The 20,355-nt window shown below is 49.4% G+C and overlaps 1 protein-coding gene and 1 long non-coding RNA gene across 3 annotated transcripts in view; one reads left to right on the top strand and one right to left on the bottom strand.

The window, feature by feature from the left end:
• The window catches only part of USP10 (ubiquitin specific peptidase 10), a 75,774-nt gene extending 68,892 nt beyond the window's left edge, over nucleotides 1–6,882 (top strand). For both annotated transcript variants that reach the window (XM_081806303.1, XM_081806304.1), the window contains 3 exons: nucleotides 629–773; nucleotides 2,555–2,620; nucleotides 5,859–6,882. In XM_081806303.1, the coding sequence (XP_081662429.1) occupies nucleotides 629–773; nucleotides 2,555–2,620; nucleotides 5,859–6,046 (399 nt within the window). In that variant the 3' untranslated portion in view covers nucleotides 6,047–6,882. The remainder of the gene's footprint in view (nucleotides 1–628; nucleotides 774–2,554; nucleotides 2,621–5,858) is intronic.
• On the bottom strand, nucleotides 361–19,784 carry LOC145717509 (uncharacterized). Its single transcript, XR_014140772.1, has 2 exons — nucleotides 18,615–19,784; nucleotides 361–4,364 (listed from the first exon to the last, which is right to left on the bottom strand). It is a non-coding gene; the product is annotated as an uncharacterized LOC145717509 (long non-coding RNA).
• Between the last annotated feature and the right edge of the window lie 571 nt (nucleotides 19,785–20,355).

Raw genomic sequence — 20,355 nt, 5'->3', positions numbered from 1 at the left:
TGGGTTATTTAGAACACTTAAGTTGAGGGGCACCTGGGTGGCTCAGTCGTTAAGCGTCTGCCTTCGGCTCAGGTCGTGATCCCGGGACCCTGGGATCGAGCCCCACATCGGGCTCCCTGCTCGGCGGGGAGCCTGCTTCTCCCTCTCCCACTCCCCCTGCTTGTGTTCCCTCTCTCGCTATGTCTCTGTCAAAAAAAAAAAAAAAAAAAAAAAAAGAACACTTAAGTTGAGAAACACTCTGGCCTCAGTTTGATTAATGCTACGGGACTTACTAAAAAGCGTGTTAGTACATACATAATGTAAAGTACTGCTGCTAACTTAGCTTTTTAATTTTTGTGCCAGTTCGTCATGAATGTCACAGAGCAAAGGTTCTTAATGTGGAGTTCACACAGGGGCTCAGGGATCCATGGGGTCATCTGCAGTTGTGTTTAAAGGGATGTTTGCCTTTTTCTAAGAGGAATGTGAGTCGCTTTCAGAAGGCCTCTTAGCAGCATGTTAGGTTTTCAGGAGCTCCCTCGACCCAGCAAGGATTGAGCAGTGCTCTCAGAGAGGGTCCTCGTGTGACGGACATGCGTCTGCTGCCGCGTGGAGTAAGGCGCCGTGGGGCCTGCTCTGCTTTGTGCCTCAGGTGGAGATAAGTCGCAGAGTGACTCTGGAGAAGCTGCCCCCCGTGCTGGTGCTGCACCTCAAACGGTTTGTTTACGAGAAGACTGGTGGATGCCAGAAGCTCATCAAAAACATTGAATATCCTGTGGACTTGGAAATCAGTAAAGGTAACAGACATGCAGGGCGAAGGCACTCATGGTGACAGTTGTCCCGGGAACCCGTGGACTTGGCACTTAGTGTTTCTGTATAATGTCGAGAGTAAGGAAGTTCTCTTTTAGGGCTTTCTGGTTTTCGTTTCTTGGTTTATAACAGACCTCTGTATTAAAATTGGCACCAAAGTAGCGCTTGAAAAATAAAGGCAAAAATGAATAAGCCACATAATCTTACTAGATTAGAAAAGTAGAGATTTTGTCCGTCAAAATGAGCATCATTTTTTAGAAACATTTTATGGATTAGTGGTACAAAATCATTTTCTTTATACTAAGTATTAACACCTCCCGCCAAGCCTGGTGAAATAAGCTTTTTCAGTGAAGTGAGAGAACGCTGCCCATAGGCCCCTGGGGGTTCCTCCCAGCCTCTCGTTGCAGTGACACAGGGTCAGGTCTGTGGCATTCGGTCAGCCACAAGTCTCTACAGGTACCCGGGGCTCAGCAGCCTCGACGCCTTTTGACCAGAGCACCAAGTTCAGATTGTCTTGGTAAAAGCGCAGCTTGAAGGAAAACTTTCCTTGAAAGCTTCGGGATTTGTGAAAAAGGTGCCGTGCAGTCCTGGGCTTGATTGGGAACAAGCTGGAGGCAGATCTCAAAATAGCGAGGAGTGTGGAAAACGGGCAAGAGGTTGTGGGACGTCATCCCTGGGTTTTGCAGAGGAAGGAAGCTGTCGCCTTCCCCACCCCTCCCATCCCCACCGCACAGCACGACCACGCTCCACTCCTTCCCGGGCCCAGTGACTCTAGAACTGGGGCTAGCCGGCCTCACCTGAGCCCAGGCAGGGACGCTGCATTTCCGCAGCCGGTCTGCAGCTGGCGGCTCCGACCCCCTGGGCCGGGCTACTGTCCCTCCTACCCTCACTCGTGGAGCTGCTTCGTTCGTAGGCAGCGTGTTTTCCTGATCCCGTTTGAGAACCAGGAAGGGGAAGCAGTGCCAGCTGAGAGCCACACACTGAGTCGTCTGCTGTTTTGCCTTGTCTGTCAGGGAATGGGGAGCACGCACCCAGCCCAGCGGGCATCCTGTGCCCGACGCTCTTGCATCTTCCCTCATGTCCTGTTTGGACTGACTACACGGATTTTACTTACAGATCTGTTCTTGCTGGTTATGTGTGTTTTTATATCAGCTGCCTCTTCAAATGCTTTCTAGAAAGAGAAATGAGCTGAGGGAGAACCAGAGGCCCTGGTGTGGGTCGTGGGTGGGGGATGAGAGGGGCTGGTGGTAACGGCGGTGACAGGGGTCCGTCTGCAGGTGTGCTCCTCCTTCAGGGCGCCCCGGGGCCCCGAGGATAGGGCTGCCCGCTTGCCCAGCTGGTGGGCCAGTGCCTCTTTGGAGAGACCATCTGACTCTCACACAGTGGAAGTTTTGTGGTCTGACTCACGTATAAAATATTTCAGTTCTTAGGTTTCCTGGGGCTATTTTGTTTTGTTGCAGAGTGGGCAGCGTTATTCTTTTCCAGTTGAGAATATCTGCTTCTAAGGGGCTTCTAGCATGAGCTCAGTGGGCTCAGTGTATTTCTTCTCTTTCTTCCCCACTGGTTGCTGGGGACGTGCGTGGCTGCACTGCCCAGCCGGCCCCCCAAGGGCAGGGCCTGCGTACACGAGGGGAGGCCGTGGGTTTTGTTTTCCTGGTCTGCCGGGTGGTGCATGTGAGTGGGGACTGTTGTCACCTCTGCTTCTGTCACTCTGAGCCTTTCTTCAAGTGCTTTTATAGACTGCAGCTGTTGGTATTTTGTTTTTCAGAACTGCTTTCTCCAGGGGTTAAAAATAAGAATTTTAAATGCCACAGAACCTATAGGCTGTTTGCAGGTAAGTAAATTTGTCTCTTATTTCCTTACTAAAGCAGTGATAAAAGGGCTTATGCCCAGGCACAGTTTTGCTATAATACCACCTAACACAGAGAATAGACTTCTCTACTGCTGTCCCCATGGGGCTCGCTAAGTCCATACATCTTTTGAAAATGTGTGTTTGTCCTGACATCCGGTGCTTGAAATTCGACAGAATATCCTTTTGGCTCTAAGTGAATCCAGTCCTCGTTTAGCATCGTATCTGTCTTTGAATCAGAGGGGCAAGTGTGAGGCCACCGGGCTGGCAGTTTGAGGGTGCGACCTTTGCCGCGGCAGTCGCGGTGCCTGGGGGGGTGCTGCCTGTCGGGGCGGTACCGTGCAGCGGCCTGGTTAGGTCAGGAGAGCGGGTCCCACACGGATGCTCCGCCGGATGATCTCCCGCACTGCGCTGGCTCGCCCGGGCTCCTGGGCTGCCACACTCCGGCTCAGAGCCCTCCGAGGGGGGCGATGGCAACCCCAGCCCCAGAACTGGGGACCCTGAGACCTCTTACCTCCTCCCCAGCGCTTCCTGTGGCACCTTGTGTCCTTCCTTCTGCCTTCCTTCCTCTTTTATAGCCTGACTCCTCTGGGCCTTTGAGGCTTTATGTCTCTTTTGGTAGTCACCGTTTGCAACAACTGCGTGTGCTTTCTGGCCTTTTTTATTAGAATTTTCTAACTGCTTTGTTATCCTTCCTTTTGTGCTGCCTTTGGTGAGCCTGTTTGTAATTTAAAATAACATGACCGTTCATTGACCCTCACACTTTTATTGAACCTTTCTGCTACTAGGTACCTTTTTTTGTAGTATCTCATTTATTCCTCGCAGCTATCCTGGGAGATGTGTGGTGGTGTCCCCATCTTCCAAAACAAGAAACCCAAATTCTGAGAGACACACTCTCCGCTCTGATCCACGGTGGCATGGCCGGGCTTCACCCTGCAACCGCCGGTCCCTCCTGCGTGTTTAGGAAGTTGGGTTGGGCCCTGATCAGTGGGTGAGGTGTCTGCTGCACTGGGAGGGGTTTGGCCCGGTCAGGTCTTTCTTCCTGCAGCTCTGCCCTTGATTTTGTCTTCTCCCCCAAGGCAGAGCTGATCATGGGTCCTCCCCTGACAGGGTGGCCACCCACTCCTGCGGTGTCTCCAGCCCTTCCCTTGCCCTGCCTTGTCATGGAAGCCGTGCCACGTTGGCTGGCGCTCAGGCTCTGCAGACTGCCTCTGGGGGGGCCGGAGGAGCCCTAGGGTCTGGCCCACTCAGGGAGCTTGGCACCGAGGTCCCAGGGGGAAATGAAGTGCTGCTTTGCTGCCTCCCTGCTGCTCTGCCCTTCGAGGCCATTGCCAGGGAAGGCTGATGATCCGGGGCGAGGTGCAGGAATCCCCTGTCTCCTGCTCAAGGAGCCCCAGTGTGGTCCTGTTCCGCCTGCCAGCCGTGGCCCAGCATCTGAACTGGGGCTGTCGCTTGCATTCCTGATTCCTCCTCTCACAGCTTCTGATCTCAGAAATAAGGGCACTGGATTCAATTGATTGGAATTTTCTGTAAAATGTGGGTAAGGAAGCACTTGGTGCAAATGATTTTGACTGCGGGACCGAGAGAGCAAATGAGTACGGTGCTGCCCAGGCCCCTTCAGTCAGGGGCTCACCTGCAGTCCTGGTGCACCTTCCTGGTCACTGGGCTGCCGCTTCCGAGACCCCAGCCGTGTGCCGTGCCTGCTCTGGAGGTTTTCGAATGGAAGTGTCTGGAAGGAGATACAGATGAGTTAAACCACAGGTCCTTTAAATCCCACTGATCGGTCACTTTATATAACTCTTGCCCAAGTCACGTAGGTCTTGGGAAAATTCAGAACGAAAGCCCTAAAGCAGATTTGGGGTCAGGGGGACTGCTCGTGTCGAGCCTCCTCCACGCCCTTGATGGCTGTTTGATCACTGTGACCAGCAGCGCCTGTGCTGGTCTTGCTGCTGGTTTCCTGCCTGGTTGGCCTGCAGTCTTCCGCCCTCGGGTGGCCAGTCGTGTTTGTCACGGGGATGCCCAGGGCTAGAGCCGTGGCGTCCTCTGAGCCCCCAGAGGCTGCTTTGCCAGAGGGGCTGTCCTCCCACCAGCGGTGGCCACAGGCCTGGAGCTGGCTGGGTCCTCCTGAGGAGTGACCACGGCCACCAGAGCCCAGTGATGTTCCCACCACCTAAGTACTGTGCCTCGCCACGTGCCTGTCCTTTTTGCCCCTGGTGGTAGCACCCAGCTCGCCCGGCCACATTGCTGGCCCCCCGGATGTTTCCCTCACCCAGGCTCCTGACTGCTGCCTGGGCCCCTCGGCGCCCCTCCTCATGGAGGGGAGGATGCAGCCTTTGGCGTCTTTAGGTGACTCGACTGCAGCTTCCAGTGGTTGTGTGTTAGGCCTTTGACTAAAGCTTCTTGATTGAATTACAGAATTTTTTTTTAAATACATAAAAACTGGTATTTTTTATTATTATTTTGGCATTATTTGTTAAGACAGAGAAAATTAGAACGTTTTTTAAAAGGAAAAAGGGTGATGACTAGTGCCGTGTTGGTGGGGCTGCCCACGTCACAGCCCTGCTGTCCCTCCCGAGACGGTGCGGTCCACTCACCGTAACGACAGTCACAGAAATGCTGGGGTTCTCGGTTTTTCATTGTTTTTTTCCACAGGCATACTCCTATGTCCCCAGTCCCTCTCTCTGTCCATCTTATTGTGATAAAATCCGCTAATTATTCCTTCTAGTTCAAGTATTTAGGTGTCTCTGTTTTTTCACCATTATGACCTCTTTGTCCGAGATTCAGATGCTCTCTTTAGAGCCGTCCAGAAGTAGGATTGGCTAGATCGAGGGCACGAGCGTTTTGGGTTTCTGGGGCTTGGTCGGTGTGTGGTGCTGGCGGCTCGGTGGGGGCTGGGGGGCCTTTCGCGCTCTGTCCCTGTGTGCTCTCATCAGCAGTGGACACGAAATGGTGGGACAGCCCCACCGAGCTGGCGTCTCTTGTGTTTGTGAGGCATTAAACATTTTTAAAACATCATTGACATACATGCGTGTGGCTTTATCTTGTAGATCGTGCGGAGTTTTTGATTATGTGACATAGCTTTGTGTAGTGACGTACGTCTCTGTGTCCCGCCTGCCTCGGTGAGGGGTGTCCCATGGAGTGGCCTTGGGGGGGCGTCAGGCGGGCGCCCTCGGCTGCTGGGGAGCGGTTCTCTCACCGGGGCGCCCGTGGGCCTCTCTTGCAGTGGTCTACCACCACGGCAGCAGTGCGACGGGCGGCCACTACACCACGGATGTCTTCCAGATCGGCCTCAACGGCTGGCTGCGCATCGATGACCAGGCGGTCAAGGTGATCAACCAGTACCAGGTGGTGAAGCCCACTGCGGAGCGCACAGCCTACCTCCTATATTACCGCCGTGTGGACCTGCTGTAGCCGCCTGCGCGCTGTGTGCCTGACGCCCGCTTGCAGACACCGACTCCCTCTGACTTCCTCCCTCTCTTTAGCGGCTCTCTAGAGAGAAACTCTTCCTCCTTTGCAGAAATGGGCTAGAATGGAAAGCAGACGCCTCGGGGTTTGTGCGCAAGAGTTCGCGTTGACGTCTACCTTCCAAATCAAAATCATTCGGTTCAAACAGACTCGCTTGATTTAAGAAAATACACAAAACCCATGTTTCTGAAATAATGCTGATTCCTGAGTAAGAAGGGGGACTTGCATTTGATTCCCATTCTAATTGCTTAGTAGAATAAATCCTGCACCAGCAACACTTGTAAATTTGTGAAAATGAATTTTATCTTTCCTTAAAAAAATAAATTTTTTAATCCATCACACTTTCCTTCCCACCCTTTAGTTTTTGATAAACAATAAAAATGAGCCAGTTATCAGAGAAGAAATAGTTCTTCAAAAGAAACGTAAATACAAAAAATAAGTTGCTGGTTCCTAACAGGAAAAATACATTTTAATAATTGTGCGATGAGAAGCTGCTTACGTACACAATGCAGATCAGATATTTGGAGTTAAGATGTTAGTCCACATAGATGGGTGATTGTAAACTTTATTGCTATTAAAAGATTTCAAATTGCATTCATGCTTCTGTGTACACGTAATGAACAATGGGCAAAATAATGAAGATTGATACTTCCCTAAGTCGCTCTGTTTAATTCTGCTGTCTGCTCTTCTATAACGCTGCGTCTCTAATTGTACACAGTTTAGTGATCTCTAGGAGTACAGAAGTTGTCGCCCATCAATAAAAATCACAAAGTTGGTTTAAAGCTGTGTGTGGTGTTTCTTTGACTGCAGATGCCTCTTCCTGTCTCTGGAGTTCCGGGGGGCGCGAGGCCACCCCCAGAATTACAGCGAGCCCTCCAACCAGATGAACTGAGACTCGGGTTGTGCTCGCTTAATATCTCCAATGTTAGTAACTAGTGATTTGGGGAGATGGAGTTTCTGAATCTTCCAGTAGCAGGACAGGGGAGGTAAAGTGTCCCTGCGCTGTTCCTGGCCCCCACCGCGGTCAGCATTGCCAGAGTGGTGGCCTCAGATCACAGCTGAACATCGTGCTGCTCGGGCATCTTGGCAGTGACTCGGCACTACCCTTGGGTTGTGGAAAGGAAGCCTTTCCAGACAGAAGAGATGGGGAGGAGAGGGGCCATGTGCGGTCAGGCCACCCATAGTGGCTCTCGGGCCTGGGGGGCCCCCACTTCCAGCCCGTGCAGACAATTCACGGTAATGTACTGGGATCCGCAGACAAGCAAGCCTTTTCCCCAAGCTCCTCTTTGAGCAGCTGGTGTTCTTAATCATCGCCTTGTGCCACCGCATTCATAGCTTACTCTTAAAGTCACAGTCCTAACACTGTCCACTTAGCCCACTCACCTGTTGTCACCCTAATCTGATTTGTTTGGCTGACTTATAGTTAGGCTCTTAGGAACACATGGTGTGTGGAGTCCAGATTCACTTTGGGGGAAGCAACCCCCTACCAGCAGTAACTCAGCCAAAGATGACATTGAGCTCTACCTTGGAGCACTTCGTTGAGCTCTGGGTGGTGATACTGTGATCCAGGTCGTGTCCTTGCTGTGCGAATGGCTTACCTGTCCCAGTACACACCTAGCCTCTAAACTGTGCTGGTCCTTCACCTCTAGCAGGGTCAGTGGCTTTGTCGCTGGACTGTCCCCTGTAAGTCGGACTGGGTGCCCTCTCAAGAACAAAGCCCTCTGATCTGAGAATGCCTTTTCACAGGAATCTGGAACAGGAGGTGAAAGAACATCCTTGTTGATACCTGCTTCCAAGTCTCAGAACACATCTTATGTGTCTAGATGAGAGAATGTCCCCTCAAGTACCATTGACGGGTTTCTACGGAATCTTTAGGTTGCTAAGGCATACATTTCATCTAGGCCAAAATCCACTGGAAACGACTGAGGTGTTGAGAAACTGAAAGATCTCAAGAGTGGCGGAGACGAATTAGTCCAGTGGGGCCTTCGGCATCTTGGTCCGTGTGCAATGTGTAGCAATACCACATTCCCTCTGGAGGTTGCTGCCCCGTATGGGAATCCAGACTTTTCAGTTCAGCCTTCTGGTAGCCAGCAAAGGGCTCCTCCATTACCCTTTGTGTGCATACGTCCTTTGTTTAAGATAAGCGCTAGCTTTGTTTGAAGGAGGCGGCATGTGTAACCTCGCACCTAACACCTACCTCCTCAGATCGTAAGTGTGTGAGACAGGTGGAGCTCCCCTATTGTCTTTGCTTGGATCAGCACACCCGGCTGCAGACAGAATATGTCGCGAGGGGACGTTGGCTCGGAATCAAGAGTTCTCATTTTGTCCCTGGAGTGAATAATTGGCCCCTGGATAGAGAACAAGATCATTGTAGCAAATCCAACATTTTCTAGGGTCCTAAGTGAATTGTTACCCACGTGTTATCTGTTCTTGAGATTTTGAACTCAGCGTTCAGTATTTTATGCTGCAATGTTTAGTATTTTTGTAAGTTTCATAGACTCTTTCCCAGGTTGTAGGTCATTTACACTTAGAACTTGGACCATTAACCTTGGTGCTAGGGATAGAGATTAAGTGATTTTCCTACATGAGCATATGACTTTGTCTTTATAGGCATCTTTTAAACCAATGTGAATGCTAGGGAACTGTTGGAAGTGTATTACAGGGAGGCTTTTCTTTAATGTGTGAATGATCACTAACACGACTTGGAAGTTCTCTTACAGGGAAGAATGTACCGAAGTTTATCTGGTTAGTGTGTTTGCCCAGTAGCCAAGAAAAGCGCACCCTGTACTGTGGGTTCCATTCCGAATGAGAAATGGTGGTCATCTCATCCATCGCCCTGTTTGTAATAACACAGTTCAGTTGCCCAGGTGGCTTATGGAAGCATTCTGCTTTCATTTCTCAGCGCAGTTAGTCACATCCTCATGGTCTGATTCGTGGGCCCCATGAGCAGGAACTTTGTGATCAGCAGACGCACCATCTTCTGTCTTTCCCTTCGTGGAAATTTCTGTTTATTGCTCCCATAGGCTGCTTGCATTTGACCAGGCCAACTGGTTAGGAAGCTAAGATTGCAATCAAAGTGGGATGCTTTGGGTTAAGCAAATAAACCAGTGGTTTAAGTACTGCACAGCTGTCCAACCAACGTGCATTATCAGTGAGTTGCATTATCAGTGTGGATATATGGATATCTCATGGTCTGTTTAGTTCCTCAGGACCGGACAGAATAGCCCCGGCTTTCCTGTTAATGCTTGTTGACTGTCCCTAGTGAAGACCGTGCTCATTTCACCAATTTCCTGAGGGTCACTGGACTTGGAAAACATTTAAAAATGTGACTTTTAAAAAAATAGCTAGTGACCAGCAAGACCACATGCTCACAGCCAACTCTACACGGGACATCGTGTTTTTCATTTAAAACCAGTCAAGTACATTGCTAAGCTGGCATGGCTTTTCTTAAGCCAGCCTTTTCTCTTGCTTGCTAGGATTTTTTCCTTAAGTGTTGGTATTCATCTTCTGGACTAGCCCTTCCCATCTTATTTATATCTTTTGGAGGAAAATTTATTTGCTTGAAACATGAAATTGACCTCATAGCCCGGCTTTACTCTGTGGGGATGTTTGTTATGAATTTTGAGGAGTAAACGATGAACCAGCACCCAAGTGCTTCGTCCCCTGGCGCAGTCTTTCACTTCCTTGTCTGCGCGGCCCCCCCAGGAGGGGCACCCCGGGGTAGCTGGTGAGGCGGGGGGCCGGGGGGCCTTCCTCCAGAGGATTTGTTCTGCGCGGTTCTCTCCGAGTTGCACACGCATTCTGTTTCTCAGACTTGGTTGTCTCTTGCCGTTCGCTGGTGGTAATTGGGATCATTTGCTAAGTCCTGATTTGCTGAACACGAGCATTTTGTCAAGTCATCTTTCCTTGGAGAAATAACGGTCAAGCACGCTTTTAAATCCCTGTGTGTGCATGAAAGGAAATGCACTCGGTCCTGACGGCCATGGTATTTGTGCAGTGCTGTGTTCCAACTGTAGGACTCCACGCTGAGTGATAGTGCTGAAAATATTCTCATTTGTTTATAGACTCTACTTTCTTCGAGATTCCCATTTAAGGGCTTGCCCTTTGTCTTATTTATCATTTGTTGGAGAAGTTTCTTGTTTGTTTTCTGACAAAATATTGGCGTAGCTTCGTTTACTCAACGAAATAAAAGTGTACATTTGAAGAGTTCCCGGACGGGCTTAGGAATGCCCATGTTGCTCTCAGCACATTTGGGAACCAGAGAAACCTCAACACTGGTTTTGTCCTGTCTTTTTTTTTTTTTTAATACAAGGGTTTTTTTTTTGTTTTTTTTTTTAGCATTTTAACGCACCAGGAAGGTGTTTTGGTCTCTGCTGCCCGGCCATCTGCATGGTTTTTTCAGTGTTCGGGATCACCCAAGATTCTGGGATTGGGTCTGGTGAATGGACGTTGGGTTTCCCCGCTGTCCTTCAAAGAAAGCAAACCTCTTCGTGTATTTTCTGAAAATTTTGGGATTTTTTATGTGATTTAAGAAAAACTATTTCTCTGCTTTAAAAAAAGACTGAAAGCCCCGCGTGTAAGATGTGGATTCACTTGCTGACCTGAGCACTGACCCTCCTCATTCAGTCGCTGGACCTCTGCACCGGAGCTGTGTGTCTGTGTTGGCGCAGGGAGCCCTCTATTGACGGCTGTCTAGGTAGCCTCTGACCCCTGCAGGGCTGGACGTGCTTCCTGCTTTATTTCACCACATGCAGCTTGGAGCGGCGTCCCCCCGTGCGCTCCGGAGAATAAGCTGGTGCCCCAGCTTCCCAGCAGATGCCCACCCTCCCACCTGAGGCCCGCACATGAGCCCTCTGAGCGGGTGATGCAGTGACAGAAGATGCGTTCTCATTTTGGAAAGGTGTAAATTAACTTGGCAGTGAGTAACATGTGCTTTCTAGGAGGCTATCCCATTTCCTGTGGCTTCAAATGCACCCTGCCGCTCAGTACGAGAGGCGCGGACTTAGATGGAGCCGCCATCTGGGCTGCGGACGGGGACCTCCCCCCAAGGTGCCGGGACTAGCACGTCTCCGCAGCATCCTCTTTGGTCCCCCTTGCGTGCTCCTGCTTGCCGTGCCCTCAGCACGTCTCTCCAGCATCCCCGCCTGCCCTCCCTTCTCAAGCACACAGATTCTCCTTTGGCTCAGGGCTTGGTTTCGTTCCTATTTAAGATGTCCGTGGTAGCTCAGACTTGCTGGGGACCGGCCTGCTTCTGAGCTCTTTGCAGGCGGTTGGCCCTCTGGCGCCCCCTTGAGTATGTCTGTATCTGCCTCGTGTGGCTGGGGAGTTGGCACCAGTGGGGCTGGCTCCAGTCTGTGCTGTGTGCAGGTGCTCCCGGCCCCGTCCCTGTGGCCTGCCCTGCTTTACTGAGCTCAGCCCCCAGGAGTAAACTGGAGTGGCAGAGGCCCGTGGATATTGCCGCAGAACGGAAGGGAACATGTGCGTGAGCTCTCCATGCTTGTAGCAATTAAAACAAAAGCAACAAAGTAACGACGATAAAAAGGGTACTGAGGCCACACAGCCTGTTTCCAAACTCCCCTGCGCTAACCAGTTGCTGACCTTGGGGAGCTGGCCCAGCATCTGGTCGGAAATGGCCAGGGGTGACACTGCCACGTTGCATCAGGGACAGGATTAGGCCGGTTAATAGATGTGCTCTCCCAGCATGGCCCTGGGGTCAGCAGCCCCGGACGCTGGTAGCCCTCCTGGTGTCATTGCAGGGCTGCCGGCTGGGGCCTCGTTGCTCATAGCTCACCTTTGCACTTCTGCCTTTGACCTGCCTCCCACTTTGACTCTGCTTCCTTGGTCCCTCATTTGAATTCTGCCGTCTTGTCCGTTTTGGATGCTTCTGTTCAACCCAGACAGCTGGGCAGGGTGGAGAGACGTTTGCGGCTGGCCAGATTTCCACTAAAAAAACCAGCGTGAGTGGGTGGTGGGCAACCCCATCACAGACTGCTTCAGGGAAGTCATCCTGAACTCCGTCGGAAGTTTATTGTCCCCACTGCCTTTCTTTGGTTCAGAGGCAGAGTCAAGGGCCGGCTGCACACATGCCTTGGGTTTTATTTTTTTATGTCTACTCTTCTTTATAGCTTTAAGGGGACTTAAGAAAAAAAAACAACAACTCAGGGTCACTAGAGTACAGGAAAAATAAACCAAAGACTAGTCCAACCTAAGATTTGGAGCAACCAAAGATTTGTTTTCAAATAAATAAAGATCTTCAATGCAACACTTACGACAAGAAGAAAGCACGCATTTCGTTCTATAAACACAGCTGTTTAAAATGTGCTTTAGTTCTGTTTTGGGACCAATTAAGGGCACAGAAGGGGTGGTGAGGCTGTGGGAAGGGAGAGGAGATGCAGGGGAGGAGAGAGGGCGGAGGAGAGGGGTACGAGCACCGAGGCTGGCAGGGGCATGGGCCCAGGGGTGCTGACCATGACTGCGGGTCATAGCACTGGGCTGTGGTGGTCGCCACCAGCCGCTGCAACCAGCTTCCTTAGCCCTAATCCCCTAATCTCTGCAGGTAAGAGCCTCACCCATCATGATTTCTCCTGGAAACAGCTTATTTGAATTCTGGAAGTCTCAGTGTCTGAAGAATGGTTTGCATTTTAGAAACTGATTTTAGAAATTCGGAGGTGTCCATCTCCTTGGCCCGCAAGCACGCTCATTGTTCACAAGCAAGTGGTTGCCTGATTTCTCTTCTTGGGGCACGGAGTTGTTTCTGTCCCCAGTGCCCAAAGAACCCACGTTTACTCTGACTCCTGAGTGTTCTCCCACAACCAAACCCTTCTCAGTGTGTTGGTGTCAGTCCTAACGGTGGCCGTATATAATAGGAATCAAAGGGAAAATAAAATTCACCGAAAAAAAATGAGAATCAATGGGGTGGACGACTCCCCGGTCAGAGCCTCAGTGTTCTCTTCCTGGAGCGGTGGCCCCAGCAGGACCTCCTTGCAGGGTCTGGCAGGCGCATCGCTGGCCCACTCTTGCCCGGACTGGATGGGATTAAGTCATAGCTCAGGACTTGCACTGCAAGCCGGCCCTTTTGAAGTGACCTCCCGGCCCACTGAGCAGATGACCCACACTGCATCTTTCAACACTGCCCCCGCCAAGCGCGGACACCCCTGAGCAGGTCTGCGGCTGGTTGAGCAGGAATTGGGGGGGCAGGCCCCCCTTTCATGGAAATGATGAGCTCTCCCAGGCGATGGTGCCAGAGCAATAAAATCTTGGGGTGGGGGGAGCGTCAACTCCAGACGCCTCTGTGCTTTGTTGCGACGGCCGTGGTTTGGAAAATATTGAGAAAGAGAACCAAGTGGCTACCGTGAGTCTACATGTTCATATGGTTCGTGTTTGCCTTGGAATACCCGAAAACCCAGCCCTTTAATTTCACTTGAGTCAAAGTGATACATTGACTGAAATGTCCCGTCCTACTTAAGTGGGGGCGACGGCCAGGCTGTGCGGCACTGGAGAGGGAGGGAGGGCTCACTCGCGGCAGAGCGCATCGCCTGGAAACGTGCCGCTCTGTGGCTTCTTGCCTATTCACACACCCATGTGGACGTGTTGAGCTGCTCCAGCTCCCCAGGGCTCCCCTGGGCTCTCACGCTGGACACTGGGGGCACGTGGGGCCTCTGTGGCCCGGCCATCCCGTGCATCGCAGGGGGTTTAGCATCCGGCTTCCAGAACCCCTTCCTGCTGTGACACCCCCACATGTCTCTCTCCATGGCCCCAGTCACCCCTGGGCAAGGACTGCTGCTGGAGACAGTTTTGGCTGTTTGGGACTTCCTGTAAATGCCATCACAGGGTATGCACTCTTCATGTCTTCTTTTACCTGATGTTATTTCTCTAAAATTAACCCACACGGTGGTTGGTTCCAGTCGCTTGCCCCTTTTCATCACTGAGTAGTATTCCACGGTGTAACCGGACCGCGGCGTATGGGTGCATGTGTTGTTGACGGAGGGGTGCCCAGAGCTCTGCAGATTCTCTTCCTTGTCTTCCATACGTGTGTGCGCTTGTTTCTCCGGGGTGTGCACTCGGGAGGGGAAGTGCAGGGTCTTAGGGTAGGCCTGTGTTGAGCGTTTGTGGACAACGCCACACAGTTTTCCAAAATAGTTATACCGATCTTTATTCCTCCCCGCCATGAGAGAGGATGCCAGTCGTGGGAGCTCTTGTCCCGATTTTAAACGCGCTGCAGGGTTAACGCAACCCTTCTGATGTGCTCAAAGTCACTTTGTGTTGAAATTCACAGTAGGAGGATTTAAGGTCACAGGAATATATCCAGAGTGTGCCAGTTTTAATAATGCTGTGTCCACTCCCAAGTTATTCTCCAAAGGATACAGTCCCATAGCTCAGAACAACATAAAACCCTTTTCTTCCTGTTTACCATTTTTTGAAGGCGTGCTGAGTAATCAGATGCCAGGCTAACCAGGTGACACTGAGTCTTGACACACATCCTCCTAATCCTTAGGGGTGGTGGGGCAGGATTCGTCCCATTCGAAAACAAGGAAAATGAAGCTTAGCTAGCGGGGCTTTGCAGAGTCCCCACATTCGGTCCGTGGTGGCATAGCTCGTCTGTCCTGTGCTTGGCTCCCACCCCGGTGTCACAGCCTCTGGGGGATGGGCAGAGAGTGGTGTCTGCTTACCGTGGATGAAGTTTGCGTGAGTGACAAGGCCGGCCAGCTCACCATCCCGCTGCCCACCGGGAGGGCAGCCCCGCCCGTCTCCTGTGCCTACAGCTTTCCCAGAGGGGCCCACGCCGATGCTCGGGTAGCTGCACCACCCCTTTCAGAGACACACTTGCCACCCTCAGAGCCAGTTCCCAAAGCCCAGGGCAAAACCCTAAAAGCAAATAACCTTCGTCTAAAACCATCACCACTGCTTGTCTTTGTAGGTTGCTTTTTAAAATCTATCTGTATGTGTATTCCGAGTTTTCCCCAATGGGTGTTTTTTACTTTCTAAGGTTATTTAATTTTTTTTAAAGGTTTTATTTATTTATTTGACACACAGACAGAGCACACAAGCAGGTGGAGAGGGAGAGGAGAAGCAGGCTCCCCGCTGAGCAGGGAGCCCAGTGTGGGACCCCCTCCCAGGACCGTGGGATTATGACCTGAGCTGAAGGCAGATGCTTCACTGACTGAGCCACCCAGGTGCCCCTTTCCTTTCTAAGTTTAAAATACTTTGTCTTGAGCTTGAGTTGCCAGCCCAGGATGGCTGGAGCCCCCCGCCGTCCTCCGCTTCCTGAAGACAAAGGGTCCTGGTTCCCCAAGACCTGCAGTTTGGTTTTGTTGCAACCCAAGGGGCTTCTTTGATTCCAGTAATTGAGGAGCACATCTGCCAAGTCTACACCCTCTTGGAATTCAAGTCCTGGTTTGAGAAGGACCATGGGATTCACTGTGTGCATCCGAAGCGCAAGTGTCTAATTGCACGTTTCAAATATGGGGCGTGCGAGCCTCCTGGGCATCGTGTGCCATTCCGTTGGGATGAGCTCAGCACAAACAAAGCCTAAACTTAAGGATTAAATTCTCCTTTAAATACTTATGGGTTTCCAACTTCTGGGGAAAGTATGCCTGGGAAAAATATCTTTGGGGTTTCATCAAACACTTGGAAAGTAATCTGAAAAATTTTCCAAACCCTGGATGGTTCCAGCCTGAATCCTAATTGATACTTAATAACTATGTCTATAGGGGCTTTGCCAGTTTATTCTTAGTACTGTAAATGGATAAGGAGACATCTGTACTGAGGATTTGTACTGGTACAGATGGGGTCTGAGGGTCGCGCTGCCCTGGCCAATCTCTCCATCATCATAAACCAGCCTCCCCCACTACCAAAAAATATACTTGCCTGAAGTCACTATTAACCAGTACCAGAATCAGATCTTGGGTCAGTTTCAAGTGTATTTATTCATTCTTCAAACCATTATTGAGCACCAACTCCATGCCAGGTATTTAAATTTGGTTTGTAGTTGCGGGGAGATCAGAAGTGAAGGGAGGTGAGAATTTGGACAACTTTGAATTTTGACCACTTTTATGAGTTCACGGTCATTGGGAGGACGCTGGGCCCAGGGAGTGGGAAGGACGCAGCATGAGTGCTCGGGTCACAGGACAGGAGCTGGGGGTGGGAGAGCCCAGAGAAGGGCAGACTGTGCAGGGTGAGTTCAGTCTTACTCTTTCTCAAAATTTTTTTCTGTCTTCCGGGTCCTTTGGTTTCCACATGTTTCAGCTTGCCTCTGTCTACAAAAGGTGTGCTGGAATTTTGTTTGGAAATGTGTCAAGACTTAGAGATCAGTTTGGGGAGAATTTGTAACTTAATTACATTGAATCTTCCAGTCCATACACACAGTATCTCTCTCACTTTATTTAGGCCTTTTTTAAAATTTCTTTCATTGGCACTTGATGAAACCTACAAGTCATGTACAAGTTTAGTTAGATTTATACCTAAGTATTTCATTTTGGAGGAGCAATTGTAAAGGGTATTATTTTCAGGATTTCTGCTATTAGTTGCCTATTTCTGCTATTAGTTGTTTAATCAGAAATATGATTGAATTTTATATGTTGACCTTATATCCTGTGGCCTTGCTAATCTCATTAATTCTATCCATTTATAGGTTACTTAAAATTCTCTACATAGATGATGATGTATGCAAAGGGGGATAGTTCTTTTTCTTCTTTTCTAGTCTGTATGCTAGTGATTTCCTTTTCTTGGAATATCTCACTGGTTAGGCCTTCCAGTAAAATGTAGCAAAGGAATATGGTAAGAATATATATACTTGCTTTGTTTCCAGTCTTAAGGGAGGTAATTTGGTCTTTCTTCATCAGTTATAATGCTAGCTAAGGAATTTTTGTAGATATCCATTGTCAAATTAAGGAAGTTCCCTTTTCTATCAGTTTTCTGAGCATTTTTGTCATGAATGGATGTTGAATTTTGTCAAATGTTTTTCTGCACCAATTTTGATACGATCATGTGTTTTTTCTTTTTTAGTCTGTTAATATGATGGAGTATGCTGATTGAGTAAATACTTTTTTAAAAATAAAATTTAAATACTTCACCAGCCATGCATTCCTGGGATAAACACCATTTGGTCATGGTATATTTTTTATATATTGCTGGATTCAATTTGCTAATATCTGTTGATGATTTTTGTGTCTATGTTCCTGGTCTGTACACATTTCTTGTACTGTCTGCATATGGTTTGGGTATCAGAATAATACTGGTCTCATAAAATGAATTGATAAGGATTTCTTCCTCTTTCATTTTCTGCAAGACACTATGTAGGATTGGTGTTGTTTCTTCTACAAACATTTAGTACAATTCACCAGTAAAACCATCTGGGCCTGAAGATTTCTTGTTTGGAAAGTTTTTTTAAAATTTTTATTTTTTATTTTTCAACACGGGATGTGAACCCATGACCCTGAGATCAAGACCGGAGCTGAGATCAAGAGTCAGATGCCTAACTGACTGAACCATCCAGGTGCCCCTGGAAGGTTTTTAACAAGTTCAATTTCTTTAGTAGATAGAGGACTCTTGGATGGTCTGTCTCATCTTGGATGTGTTCTGGTCATCTGTGGTTTATCAGGAAACTTTCTCATTCATCTGTGTTGTTGAGTTTATATGCACAGAGGTGCTCAAACTATTAACTTCATTAGCCTGTTAGTGTCTGTGTGGTCTGGTCATAGCTCCTTTTTATTCTGGATATTGGTTTTGTGTGTCTTCCTTCCTCTCTCTCTCCTCTCTCTCTCTTTTTTGATCAGTCATGCTAGAGGTCTGTCAAATTTTATTGGTCTTTTTGAAGTACCAGTTTCTGGTTTCATTGCTTTCCTCCATTTTTCTGTTTTCAATGTCATTGATTTTTGCCTCTCACCTTTATTATTTCCTTCCTTGAGCTTGCTAACAGAGCGTGACTTATCCAGGGAGCGAATGCCCTTGGGTCGAGCATGCACAGCCGGGAATCTCTATTTTTTTTTTTTTTTAAGATTTTATTTATTTATTTGACAGAGAGAGAGAGACAGCAAGAGAGGGAACACAAGCAAGGGGTGTGTGAGAGGGAGAAGCAGGCTTCCCGTGGAGCAGGGAGCCCGGTGTGGGGCTCGATCCCAGGACCCTGGGATCATGACCTGAGCCGAAGGCAGACACTCAACGACTGAGCCACCCAGGTGCCCCGGGAATCTCTATTTTTAATATTAATAGTAAGCACCATTGCTCCTTAAACACGTACTTGCACCCTGACCCTTGGGCACTCACCAGTTACTAAGCACCTGATGATTCTCTCATGTGTCTGCCCAGCAGCCCTGTGCGGTGAATCGGGCTTACTGTCCTCATTTACAGGCATGAGGAGGGAGAAGGGCAGTGACTTTCCCTGGGGCACACAGCAAGGAAGTGCTATGGCAAAGACTCAAACACAGCCCTTTTTTTATGGTGCCTCTTAGCCAGGATAAATTAAAAAAAAAAAAAATTCCGAAGTCTCCCAGGTGAACACAGCAGGCTAGCTTACCTTTGCTGACGTACTTCCAGAATTTCAGTCAGTGGCCCAAGCTCCCGTTTCCTACTGACTCATTGGCCCATCCGCCTCCATGTGTGAGCAGGCACTCCACGGCGACCTCAGATAGAAGCGAAGTAGCCGGGGCTCAGATGACTTTAATTTATTGGTGGGAAATGTTAGTAAAGAACAGTTAACCTTGGAAAGTTTGTACGTTCCGTTTTGATGAAGAATTCTGGGAAGCCGGAGACGTCCTTCTGTGGAGAAAGCTGCCATTTTCCCCACCAGAGTTGGCTCTTTCTCCAGATGGAGCAAGATCACGTCACTCATGGGAACTTTTTAACCTTCCCTTCCGCTGACCTGTTCCAGGCTCAGTCAGCAACACTGACTCAGAGAGGTCCGACTCTAAGGAGTTGGAACCGGAAATTTCCCTGACTCCGTCATTTGGATGAATCTCAGGAACAGGTCACAGGGGGGCTGCCCCTCGACCTTCCTGAGGCTGTGGGTGTGTGCACTTCGTTTGCTGCTCACACACTTGTTCAGCTGCTGGAGGTCGATTTGGTTGCTGTCAGTAAATAGATGCTTCCATCTGCCCTCGGTTCATAGTGCGCACGGACTGTGCAGCTATAAGGTGTGGACTGTTTAACGGGGGTTTCCTTCTGCTCCAAGTTCACGGGATGCAGCCATCGTCCTACATTTAACAGGGCCTTGGCGGGGTGCTGGGGGGAGCCTCCTGGCTTGCATGCAAATGCCCCACCAGCCTCTCCCTCCTCTCTCTGCTCTGCAAGATCCCCTCCATATGTTTTCCTTCGCTCCCTCTGTCCCTTCCTCTCTTCCTTCTTGTTTTTGTTCTCCTTGTCCCTCCCACTCATTTTTCTTTCACTTTCCTGTTTTGCACATTTCCCTCTGAAGTAATACATGCTCACTGTAAACGTTTTTGTTAGGCATGGAACAGAAGAAAAGAACTATCCCCATAATATCATCATCCACATGAGTGTACATTTCTTTCCCTTTTTTTTTTCCAAGATTTATTTTTAGAGAGAGTGAGAGAGCACATGAATGGAGGGAGGGGCAGAGGGAGAGAGAGAATCCTCAAGCAGGCCCCCAATGAACACGGAGCCCAACACAGGGCTCGAATCTGGGACCCCAAGATCATGACCTGAGTCAGCTCAGGAGTCGGATGATCAACTGACTTAGCCCTCTAGGTGCCCCTGACTGCATATTTCTTTTTGGCCTTTTTATATTCCTTTTATATATTTAGGATTTCTTTTCTTTTTTTTTTAAGATTTATTTATTTGAGAGAGAGAGTGTGTGTGAGCGGGGGAGGGGCAGAGGGAGAGGGAGGAGAATCCTCAAGCAGTCTCCCTGCTGAGTGCGGGGCCCAAGGCAGGGCTCAATCCCAGGACCCCCAAGATCATGACTTGAGCCAAAATCAAGAGTTGGCTGCTTAACTGACTGAACCACCCAGGCACCCCTATATTTAGGATTTCTTTATATATTTAGGATTATACCCTTGATATGATGTTGCTCTCCTGTATTTTTACCTAGTATATTTCAGTAGCTCCCCCGCCCCGCCCGCCGCCCGGGGCCATGGAAAGAACCATCATTTTTTGTGGTTGTTCTAGGGATCCCGGTGTGCATCTTTAACTTATTGCAACCTAGTTAGGGTTACTATTGAATTACTCCAGAAAAATGCAGGGCCCTTGCAACAGTATATTTCCACGTATCCCTCCCCTTGACTTTGGGCTCTTATAGT

This window comes from Leptonychotes weddellii, chromosome 16 (genome assembly GCF_054177405.1).
Source record: "Leptonychotes weddellii isolate Sample4059 chromosome 16, ASM5417740v2, whole genome shotgun sequence".
Taxonomy (NCBI): Eukaryota; Metazoa; Chordata; class Mammalia; order Carnivora; family Phocidae; genus Leptonychotes; species Leptonychotes weddellii.
The sequence above is the reverse complement of the archived record's forward strand: the minus strand, read 5'-3'. Positions and strand labels throughout refer to the sequence as shown.